At 42.1% G+C, this 12351-nt stretch overlaps 1 protein-coding gene across 2 annotated transcripts in view; it reads left to right on the top strand.

Annotated features, from left to right (window-relative positions):
• Nucleotides 1-12351, top strand: part of LOC139264718 (WD repeat-containing protein 48) — a 116118-nt gene that overhangs the window by 81539 nt on the left and 22228 nt on the right. For both annotated transcript variants that reach the window (XM_070881671.1, XM_070881670.1), the window contains exons 14-15: nucleotides 6406-6501; nucleotides 10737-10842. In XM_070881671.1, the coding sequence (XP_070737772.1) occupies nucleotides 6406-6501; nucleotides 10737-10842 (202 nt within the window). The remainder of the gene's footprint in view (nucleotides 1-6405; nucleotides 6502-10736; nucleotides 10843-12351) is intronic.

The raw sequence follows: 12351 nt of genomic DNA on the forward strand, positions 1-12351 counted from the left end.
TGCCACACCAGGCATTTAATTGGAATGCTCAAGAGAGCTTTTGTCTATTTTCTTTTATGTGCAAGTAGTATTTTATGGTCTGGTCAGCAGCTTATTATTTAAAATCTGGAATTGTGCCAGTCTCCTGCTTATAACATTGTGAATTCCACGTTTTTATTATACTGCTTGCTTCATTCATTCATTCCTGGATTTTGATTTTGTTTTCTTCCTATCATCTTGGACTCTCTTTTTTCGGGCAGCAACTTTTTTTTTTGGCCTGTTCATCTTCGTCTCTCACTCCCTAAATTATTGGCACAGTAATCTTAGCCTTTGGATCGAATAATTGCAAATGTGACTCCCATCATTTAAGAAAGGAGGGAGGAAGAAAGCAAGTAACATGTTATGGGGAAATTACAGGACACTGGAGTGACTGAGCAATTGGACAACTATGAGCTGAGCATGGATTTAGAGGTAATCTTGCAACATAGGTTGGAAGTAGGTTGAGAGGTAGGAGCAAAGAGATGGGCTAAAAGGAACGTATTCTGGGGCAAGTGGTGTTTCCCAGGAATCTGTACTGGGATCTCCGCTTTTCACCGTATGTATATTAATATTTGGATGAAGATATAGAGTTATGTATCCAATATTGCCAGTCACATTAAGTTGTGCAGATGGGAGTGGGAAGTGAGTGGGAAAAATTATGGCAGATGTATTCAATGTGGGAAAGTGCGATGCCATCCACTTTGAATCTGAGGAAGGTAACTCGGAATATTTTCTTAACAGGAGACTAGAATCTGTGGGGAAGCAAAGATATTTGGGTGTCCGTGTACACATCACTAAAAGCTAGTGCGCAGGTACAAAAAGTCATTACAAAGGTCAATGGAATGTTGGCCTGTGTTGTCAAGAGGGCTGAAAGTTATGCTTCAGTTGTACAGGGCTTTGGTCAGACCCTACCTGGAGCACCGCATTCAGTACTAGGCACCACCCGCCTGGAAGGATATATTGGCCTTGGAGGGGGTTCATTGCAGATTTGTGATGATACAGGGGCTTAAAACGTTAAATTGAAGTTGCATAAATTTGGGTTGTATTTTCCTGAGTTTAAACGGTTGCGGGCGTGATCTAAGTGAGGTATTTAAAAGATAAAAGGATTTAATAGATATGGTATGGAGAAACTAGTTCCTGCGGTGAGGGAATCCAGAACATACAAGCACAATCTTAAAATTAGATCTAGGTTATTCAGGAGTGAAATCTCACTTTTTCACACACAGTGTAATGGAAATGTGGAATTCTATCCCCAAAAACACTTTGAATACTGGGTCAGTTGAAATTTTCAAGACTGAGATCGCTTGAATCAGGCACAGGTATCAAGGGAATTGGAACAAAGGCAGCTAAATGGAGTTGAGGTACAGCTCAGCCATTATCTAATTGAATGGCGGAACAGGCTCGAGGGGCTGAATGGTCTCCTGTTCCTATGTATTGAATGACCTAATCTGCCATTGATTGACTTGGTTCCAACCTCCCATGGCCAGGCATATGTGGAACCAGCTCAAACCCAAAAAGACCCTGCTTACATTAGTGGCTTCAAGCAATCACCAATTTGTACAAGAACTGTACACTGTTAGTTTGAAGGCTTTCCATCTGAATGAATTATGTATTCCCAGCACCCTGAAGCACTTGGAACTGATCAGCTGCAACCTCACAGTTCTGTTGTGCACGAGGGAGTTTCAGAACTGCGTGTTCAAATTGAGGAGAACTCCCTCCAAGTAACCTTTAGAAAATGTACAATAGCAGGACGCTGTTCAATTCCAAATTAGCAATTAGCTTTTTGTTGCCGGAAGGGTATGCCCGTGACATTTAACATATGAAGACTGAAATTGTTGCTCCAGAATAAGAAAGTTACTTGTTATAGTTTGTTGTGAAAATAGTGCGAATGAAGAACTGTTATGCAGTCATGCCCGGATGCATTTCTTTATTTCTGCTCTTTATAAATACTCAACATTAACATTGCAGAAAATCATTTTCTAAATGCAATGCTGTGAAATAATTTTTCTACAGCAGTATTTTTTCCCCCTCATTGTCCCCGAGAGGATTGACTTTCTGTTGGATTATGTTGGTTATACCTCACCCAAGTGAAGTTTCCCATCCGAGTGTCTAAGTATTGGAGAGTGGACGGGCCTTTCCACAGCCCGAGCCTGTCCTCACCTCGAATCCCATTTTTCCAGCAGGAGGGACTGAAATCAGGATGAGAAACTCTGGGACTGTCTCGTCTTTGACTCCGTACGGCAGCGTGTGCCAGCTAAGGTGTCTGGGGAAGCCATGTTACACTCCTAGGGACTGATTCAGGAACTTTTAAGTGCAGCCATTACCTGTCTCTCTTGTTATTGAATGATATTGCAGTGCTCTGCACATGGTGCTTAACAGCAGACCCTTGTATTGAGCACTTTCAAAGATGTCTTACTTTTCTATAGGTGTTTTTCTGATGTACATTTGAGGGGTAATGACGTATGTCTGACTGGTGGCTCATTTAAGGAAGTTGCACACTGTGATATTGTAGGTTGAGCAACTGCCAGGCTACGTGACACATCAGCTCCTCTAACTCACACCCTTTAGATGACGTTATCCCACTGTGCAGCCGGCAGCCCAGAATTATACCGCTGGCTGCATGCCACTCTCCATTGCACTCTCCCCAGTTAGAAGGGAACCTAACGCGAGCGTACTTGAATGCAAGCGCAGAGCTGACCGCTCCAGGTCCCCAAGCGCATCATTTGAGCGTGGAGGTGGGAGCATCCTGACATTAAAAAGATGGCATGCTAAGTTTAAGAAAAGAAGTTCAGAAGGGGAGGCGAGTCCCAAAGAACTACCTGGCCACTTGCACGCGGCTTTGCACCAAGCTGGAGTTTGACTGCAGCCTGTGTACGGATACCTGCTATAGAAGTGGCCTAGCAACTAACTACTGGTTCCCCTATTTCCAGAAGTGAGATCAACCTGACTCCTACCTTGTGCTGCGACTTTTCCATCAGTGCCATCTGAAACCAGCTCGCATTAAGAAGAAAGTGGCCGTGTAACGACAGCATGAATTATAAATGGCCAACCGCAAAAGTGTGGAGAAGCAAATCTGATTTGCTTTCCGTTAGGGTTTGAGTTCAGAAGTTCACCGACAATGCCCGTCTGTTTGAGAAATAATTGATACTTCTGGCAGAATGCAAGCATTTAATTGTTTGACCTAAGAAGTTAATTACCTAGAATCATTTTTTTTCTTCTTTCTTGGGCTATTTCTCCAGATTAGTTTTTAGAAAGGTTTCTCCTTTTGCTTTCAAGTATTGGCAGTGTGCTACAGTGAACTAATGAACTGGCGAGGGCAGGATTTGTAAACCTGCCAGAGATGCAGTGACACCAGTGCGATTTTTTTTTTGCATTATTCATTCTCGGGGTGTGGGCGTCGCAGGCAAGATTGGCATTTGCCCATCCCTAGTTGCCCTGAGAGGGTGGTGGTGAGCCACTTGCTTTTCTTTATAGAAATTAGTTATAACTGCGTGGCTTGCTAGGCTATGTCGGAGAGTAGTTATGATTCAACCACGCAGTGTTGACATGGAGCAATGTAAAGGCCAGACCTTGTAAGGACGGCTAGTTTCCTTCCTTCCTTCCATAAAGGACATTAGTGAATCACTTGGGTTTTTAATGACAATCGGACAAATTAGTTTACTGACTCTTAATTTTTTATTTAAAACGGAATTCAAATTCTCAAACTGCTGTGGTGGGAATTTAACTCATACTCTGGATTATTAGTCCCGTGACATAACCATGCCAGTACTGTTCCAATGCCATCCGAGTTTTTGTTACACACCGCTGCAGTTATTTATTCCCTAAAAGTTTGCATCAAAAGATTAAATAGCGAATATAACCTAGAACATTTTAAAATAGCCCCTTTTATTTTTTTTAAATCTCATTTCATTACACACATTACACACGAATGTGAGAATTTTTCACACAAAGGGGTTATAATAAAGATCGCATTACCCGAAGTAGTTATTGAAGCCAAGTGATTAACAAGGGAATTAGAAATATATTGAAGGATATAAAAAAAAGGAGCATGGAAATAGGATTAAGGTAAATAGCTCCGATGTGGAATGAGGCCAAACGGGTACTTCAAGCACTGAAGCATCAATGATTCTGTGCAAATGGCATTGAAACATGTTATTTCGCTTGCATGTGACATTGCTCAACCAATGCTGAACCATGTGACGAGGCACTACCAATTTCTGCTCTTCCAAGCAAAAATAAATGACCAAAAAGTTTCTCATTACCAAACCATTCCCAGCAGAAATTACCCTATTGCATTAGAACTTTTCCCAGCTTTTTACTACCCAGCGGTTGTAACTTTACTTTGGGTGGGAGGAGGCTCATGTGGAGCATATGCCCCGGCACAGACCAGTTTGGCTGAATGGCCTGTTCCTGTAGTGTCAATTCTGTGTGTGGTGTACTGCTGCTCCTGTGGATGTTGGACATTTGTTTTCAATGTGTCCACTTTTTACAGAGCTGGACACTGTATTTCATCGACATTTTTTTCAAATTATGGAAAAGGTTTAAATGGTTCTAAAAGAGAAGGCTGTGTTAAGGTAGATCTGCTGGGGAAAACAGAGATTTACTGCCTGCTCTTGGTATATGAAGATCAAGTTCTTATTGCTTAACTTAACGTCATGCTACAGAAAATAATCATGGTAATTCTGTGAGTCACTCAAGAAGCTAAGTTGCTAGAGGTGTCCGTGCATTTGGTATCCAGTCAATTCAATATCTGGGAATTAATCCGCTTTGCACCATATATTAATGACTTGGATGAAGGAACAGAGAGTTGTATATCCAAGTTTGCAGATTACATCAAATTAGGAGCCAGTTGTGTGAATCAGGAACATGCAAAGGGCCATAGGCAATCTAAGTGAATGGGCAAAGCTATGTCAAGTAGAATTCAATGTGGAAAAGTGTGACATTGGATCCAATCAAAATATCTTAATGGTGACAGGCGAGGAACTATGAGGTAACAAAGGGATTTTAGTGTCCATGTACACACATCACTCAAATCTAGTGCCCAGGAACAAAAAGAGTGGGCTCAATTTTCCCCAGTGATTTGCGCCGCTTTTTTTGGCATAAATTTTTAAAATCCAAGTTTCCCCAATCTTTGTGCACCAGAGTAACTCAGTTAAGATTTTTTTAGGTTCGTTCTTTTTTGCTTCAGAAACACCTTTCCCCCCCCCCCCCCCCACCCATGTGCAGAAGGGACAGCATCGTTTTTTCGGCGCAGACATTTGGCTCCACCCCCTATTCTATTTTTTGAAATTTGCGCTGCGCAGCCTTGTTCTGTAGCCTCTGAGGGTGGAGCCAAATGTCTGCGCCGAAAAAACTATGCTGCCCCTTCTGCGCCTGCGGGAAAAAAAGGAAGTTTTTGACACAAAAAAAAACAAACCTAAAAAAATCTTAACTGAGTTACGCTGGCGCAAAAAGATTGGGGAAACTTGGATTTTAAAAATTTAGGTTTCAAAAACGTCCTTTTTTTTTCCCGTGCACAGAAGGGGCAGCATCGTTTTTTCAGCTAATGGATTGTTGGTCTTTCTCTCAAGGGGGGTTGGAATACAAAGGTGAGGACTAGCTTCAGTTGTACAGAGCCTTGGTCAGAGTCTACCTGTGTTCAGTTTTGGGCAACGTGCCTCAGGAAAAATATATTGGTTTTGGAAGGGGTACAATGCAGATTCCCCAAAATTGTCTTATAGGGTTAAATTATATGGGCGGTTTGCATAAATACGGCTTGTATTTCCTTGAGTTTAGACGGTTGAGAGGTGATCTAATAGAAGTTTTTAAAATGATTAAGGGATTTGATGAGGTAAATGCCGAGAAACTATTTTCTCTGGTGTGGGGATCCAGACCAAGAAGGTGTAATAAAATTAGAGCTATCCATTTAGAAGTGAAATCAATAAGCAATTTTTCACTCAAATGGTAGCAGAAATCTAGAACTCGCTCTCCCAAAAGGCTGTGCATGCCTGTTGTGCAGGTGAATTTAAATTTTCAAGACTTGAGATCGAAAGATTCTTCTTGGGCTAGGGTATTGGGATATGGATCAAAGACGGGTAAATGGAATGGAGACATGTCAGCCATGATCTAATTGAATGGTGAAATATGCTCGAGGGGCAGAATGTCCTACTTACGAACCTATGAATCTTTTCCAACATTTATGCAAGGGAGAAGTATGTATTTTTAAGATACTGTGAAAAGTGTAGATGTCCTAGTGACCAGCTAAATAGACCAGAGTTTGTCCTGTATAATCCAGAGTTATGATTATGGTTTCAAATATCTAATTTATTCTTGGTTTTAAAAGCACCCAGATGTATCTTTTTATTATCAGTTTTCTTTTTCATTAAACTGACTGCTCCCATGTTACAGTTAACCTCGGAGGTCTGTTGCTTCAGGCTTTGTTGGAGTATTGGCCAAGAACACACATCATTCCTATGGATGAAGAGGAAAATGAAATGAATATGGGTCAGTATTACATTTCAAAATTAGTCGTGTTCAGGGCAGATGAATGTAGAATTTGTTCAAAAATTGAAGAAGTTGATATGTTATCGCAACATGCGTCTATCCTATCCTGCACGCTGGCATAATATTATACAAGTTTAAATCCTTCAGGTTATTTTTCTCCTCATTCCTTTTTGGACTCCCTAAAGCGCACATCATCTCCAGCCAAGGGGGTGAGCGACCATCTCCTAGCTATTTACTGGTACCATTGAAAAATTAGCACCTAGCGTTCTGTCAATCACTCCGTTTCTAGTCAAGGGTACCTGCCGGGAACCTCCCAATATCAGCGTGGCTACATTGGTAACTCAGCACGTCAGGCAAATTTACAGCCTGCCACTCTGATGTAATAACAACAACAATTTGTATTTATATAGCGCCTTTAACTAGCGAAATGCCTCAATGCGTTTCACAGGAGTATTATGAGATTTTAAAAATTGGCACAAGCCGCATAAATAGAAATTAGCGCAGCTTGGTCAAAGAGGTAGGTTTTAAGGAGCGTCTTGAAAGAGGAAACAAAGGTAGCGAGGCAGAGAGGTTTAGGGAGAGAGTTCCAGAGCTTGGGGCCTCGGCAACAGAAGGTACGGTCACCAATGTTTGAGCGATCATAATCAAGGATGCTCAAGAGGGCAGAATTAAAGGAGCGCCGACATCTCCGGGGGTGGGAGGCTGGAGGAGATTACAGAGATGGGGAGGGACGAAGCCATGGAGGGAATTGAAAACAAGGATGAGAATTTTGAAATCAAGGCGCGTTGCTTTACCGGAAGCCAATGTAGGTCAGCGTGCACAGGGGTGATGGGTGAGCAGGACTTGGTGCGATTAGTGAGTTGCCAAATGGCTGCGCCGAAAAAACGATGCTGCCCCTTCTACGCATGCGGGGAAAAATTAACGAACATAAAAAGATCTTAACTAACTGAGTTACGTTGGCGCACAAAGATTGGGGAAACTAGAACTTTAAAAATTTAGGCCAAAAAAAGCGGTGCGTGCCAAAAAAAACGGCGCAAATCACTGGGGAAAATTGAGCCCACTCTTTTTTTGGAGTAGTTGGGGCCAAGAAAAACGATGTAACTCTGGCAATACGCCAAAAAAACGGGAAATGGGGAGAATTGAGCCCAATGACTTGAATGAAGGGACCGAGTGTAATGTAGCTAAGTTTGCTGCTGATACAAAGATGGATGGGAAAACAAATTGTGAGGAGGACACAAAAAATCTGCAAAGGGACATAGTCAGGCTAAATGAGTGGGCAAAAATTTGGCAGATGCGGTATGTGGGAAAATGTGAGGTTATCCACTTTTGGCAGAAAAAATAGAAAAGCAAATTAAAGTTTAAATGGAGAAAAATTGCAAAGTGCTGCAGTACAGAGGAACCCGGGGGTCCTTGTGCATGAAACACAAAAAGTTAGTATGCAGGTACAGCAAGTAATCAGGAAGGCAAATGGAATTTTGGCCTTTATTGCAATGGGGATGGAGTATAAAAGCAGAGAAGTCCTGCTACAACTGTACAGGATATTGGTGAAGCCACACCTAGAGGACTGCGTACAGTTCTGGTCTCCATATTTAAGGCAGGATATATTTTCATTGGAGGCTGTTCAGCGAAGTTCACTAGGTTGATTCCAGAGATGAGAAATTAGGTTGAGCAGGTTGGCCTATACTCATTGGAGTTCGTAAGAATGATAGGTGATCTTATCGAAACACAAGATAATAAGGGGGCTCGACAAGGTGGATGCAGAGAGGATATTTCCACTCATAGGGGAAACTAAGACTAGGAGGCATAGTCTCAATAAGGGGTCGCCCATTTAAAACTGAAATGAGGAGAAATTTCTTCTGAGGGTTGTAAATCTGTGGAATTTTCTGCCCCAGAAAGCTGTGGAGACTGGGTCATTGAATGTATTTAAGGCAGAGATAGACAGATTTTTGAGCAATAAGGGAGTAAAGGGTTATGGGGAACGGGGGGGGAAAGTGGAGCTGAGTCCATGATCAGATCAGCCATGATCTTATTGAATGGTGAAGCAGGCTCGAGGGGCCAAATAGCCTACTCCTGCTCCAATGTCTTATTACATTTTCCATTAAGGAAAGGAATAGTGCTAAAGAGCAGGAGTTCCATCAGTTGGTGTGAGGTGCACTGTGCGAAATGCAAATAGTTACTGTTATTCGACACTGTAAATCCATGTGCTCGATCCCTGTGGACTATTTTATAGTCCAGCTGGAACTGCAGTCATGATACCTTCTTTGTAATCGGGCATTCTTTCCCAGCTCTCTCAGAAATACTTTTGTCATACTCTTTTGGCTGCAGCAGACGCAGAAATTGGAAACTTGAGATTAAAAGATAATATTGCAATTGGAAGCGGATTAATACAGTCTAGAAAGATAGAACTTAATTTAATATCGTTTAAGTAAATTAGACTATAATACAGTCCACAAGGTTAGAGTGCATGGATTTACGGTGTCAAACAACAGTAACTACTTGCATTTCACACAATCCACCTCACATGCAAGAAGGCATCTTAAAGTACGTTACATCAAGGAGGAAGAGAGCACTGGAGGGGGAAAGCGAAAAAGGTTAGGGAGGAAAGGTTTGAGCTTGAGCAAGACTTTGAAAGCAGTTAAAATCTAAACGTATAGAATGAGGTGATTCATAACCCTTCAAAAGTCAAAATGGGAGCAAAAAGAAAAACGGGAAAGAAGACAGAAGCAAATCCTTTACTGCTTTCCCTTTGAGTTCTTAACCCAATAGCTAATAGTCCAAGTTGATAAGTGGAAGCTCTTTTTGGGTCAGATATTCTGTATTTGTGCAACGCTAAGTGATTTCTACCAGCAATTATTTCCTTTCTTCGCTTGCTCTTCACAGGCAGCCTTGTCTGGGGTTTCAGTGAAGAAGCAAAGCTATTGGCTTACATTATGTTTTAAGTTATCTGCTCCTTTGAGTAGGGTTGAGTTCTACAAAGTTACCAGAGTGCAATAATTGACAGAGCTCAGTCCTACTCATTGGGAACAAATTGGTTCAGTCTGGCAAAGCTATACGTTCGCACAAAATGCTGTTAGCAGGTGTGGTCAGTGCCATTAATGAATCTGGGCTCCAATTTTTCAAAGCTGAAAAGACATATGTGGCTCAAACAGCAACATAAAATTCAATGAATGGCAATATTAGACTCCACTGTAAAATACCAAGGAGTTAAGGGCAGTGAACAAAATGACCAATAAACTCCATTTAGTAATATGTTACAGTTGTTATTCCCATTATTATAGTTCTCTATAAATATCTTTAAACCTAGCAAGTTCTACCCTCCTATGTTTTAAATCAGTTCCCACAAAAAGCAATAGCTGTTAGTTCAATTAATAATGAGATCGATGGATTTTTGCTAGCCATGGGTATTAAGCGATGTGTAGCCAAGGCAGGTGGATGGAGTTAGGCTACAGATTGGCCATGATCTAATTGAATGGCGGAACAGGCTCAATGGATTCCTGTTCCTATGTGTGAAAGCTTAACGCTGTCACACTACATTCCTGCCTGTGCATTACTTTTCCTCCGGTATTATCTCAGTTGTCTGAGCGCATTAGCCTTCTCAGTTGATCGGAGGTCGTTTGATTATACTGTGTTAAGTTGAAAGGCTGGTATGACTGAGACACAATGATGTCAGTGGGGAAGTCCAAAACTAGGGGACATAATTGTAAGGTAGTCACTAATAAATCCGATAAACAATTCAGGAGAATCCTCTTTACCCAGAGAGTGATTAGTTTGTGGAACTTGCTACCTCAAGTAGCCTGTTCCGCCATTCAATTAGATTATGGCCAATCTGTAGCCTAACTCCATCCACCTGCCTTGGCTACACATCGCTTAATACCCATGGAGTAGTTGAGGCAAATAGCATGGATGCATTTAAGGGAAAATGAAATAAGTTTGTGAGGGAGAAAGGAATAGATGGACATACTGATGGGATGAGCTGTAGGGTGTGAGGAGGCTCGTGTGGAGCATAAATACTGGCATAAACCAGTTGGGCCAAATAGCCTGCTTCTGTGCTGTAATTCTGTTATAGATCATTTATTTCTTATCGGCAGAGGTTGTGGAATTCGTTTAGGTTGTTGAATTGTGTCTAGTAAAGCATGACCTTTATTTAAACGGTGATAGAACTACGTAATCCAAATGACCAACGTTAAAGGTTGATTTTTATTTAAGAAAATTGAGATTTTTTTTTTCCATTTCAGTTAATGGTGAGCAAGAGAACCGAATACAGAAAGGCAATGGGTATTTCCAAGTGCCGCCACACACTCCAGTCATATTTGGCGAGGCAGGGGGTCGCACTCTCTTCAGGTATTGTATAGTACTATATATTCTAACATTCCTGTGGCCAATAGTAGAATGAACAACATGGAGGTTTCAATGCATGTCTTTAGGAAAATGTTAACTAATCAATGTACAAAGACCAAAGTCTTATTACATTGCAACTGCTAACTAAACCTGAAAGGAATTAAACATTAATTCTGGCAGTGAAAGTGGAGAGGATTGAGCTAATCTTGGTTTGCACTAGATTCAAGTCCACCAGCAATTGTAAGGGGTTTTCAGGGAGTGTTGTTGTGCCTTGGGTGTCTCTCTCTGGGCTTCTGCCCTCACAGCTTATGCCTGGCTTGTGAGGCACCCTGAGTGCTGCAAGAGCACCCCTGGAGAGACTGTGTCCACAGCTTATGAAGGGGGTTTTGAGACTCGTGCGTCCCCACAGCTTATGCCTAGCCTGTGAGGCACCTGTGAGTGTCAAACACTCCTAACCCCTTCTTCCCTAGTCTGTGACACACAGTTGAGCGTTTTCGAGGCGCTCCTAGCTTCCCTTACACTGTTCTGACATAAGACTCACGATCAGGAGATGTAATACAATAGAACTGAGACAAGGTGATTCCAAGAGGAACTTTAGGCTTCCAATTTATTTGACAAGGTGTATCTCAACAAACAGCAATACACCAACAAAACAATCCCCCTAAATCCCACTAAACGGACACAACGAAAATCTTTACACAAGTTTGGCAGTACAATGCCCAACCTCCCACCTTTCCTGGCCTAACTGAGTTGGGAGTTCTGGGGACCAGAGGTTATACTCACTACTGTGCCTTCTGCCGTCTAGTGGTTTGTTTCTTCTATCTTCGGTGTCTTCGGACACTGGTTTTCCTTCAGTGTCGAGGGTCTTGCTGGTTGTGGTTGTTGGATGACGAGGGCAGGGAACCAACCACACTACGTCAGAAACCCCTTTTTCTAGCCAGATTATCCAGTCCACCTCTCCTGCTGAAATCGATTCTTCCCATTGGTGGGCTTTGTGATTTTGAAAAATGCAGCAGTTTTAGATTATTGCGGGTTTTTTTCCACTGATGTTAACCTACTCAAGGTTTGAGTGGGTGTTGATTGCGTTGGCCTCCTGTAGCCATTGTGTAGGCCCTTGGGTTGTTTTGGGTTCCCTGGTTTCTAAGGTCTGCATAATTTTCCTTCAATTCAGTTTTTCTAACCTACTCAAGGTTTGAGTAGGTGTTAATTGGGTTGGCCTCCTGTAGCCATTGTGTAGGTCCTTGGTTTGTTTTGGGTTCCCTAGTTTTCTGAAGATCTGCATAATTTCCTTCCATAGTGTAAACATGGGGAAGACAATAGTCCGATAATGGCTGTGAGTCAGTCCCAGTTTTCGAGCAAGTGCTCTCCCATTGGCTTGAAAGCCCCATGCTTCGGGCTGACTCTGTCTCACCTTTGGCCCTCCGGTGTCCTCCCCCGTCCAATCACTGCTCTGCCAAGGTCAAACTGTTATCGGTTTCAATTCACAGCACAGACTGATCCCACAGCCCTTTT

Source organism: Pristiophorus japonicus, chromosome 5 (genome assembly GCF_044704955.1).
Source record: "Pristiophorus japonicus isolate sPriJap1 chromosome 5, sPriJap1.hap1, whole genome shotgun sequence".
Taxonomy (NCBI): Eukaryota; Metazoa; Chordata; class Chondrichthyes; family Pristiophoridae; genus Pristiophorus; species Pristiophorus japonicus.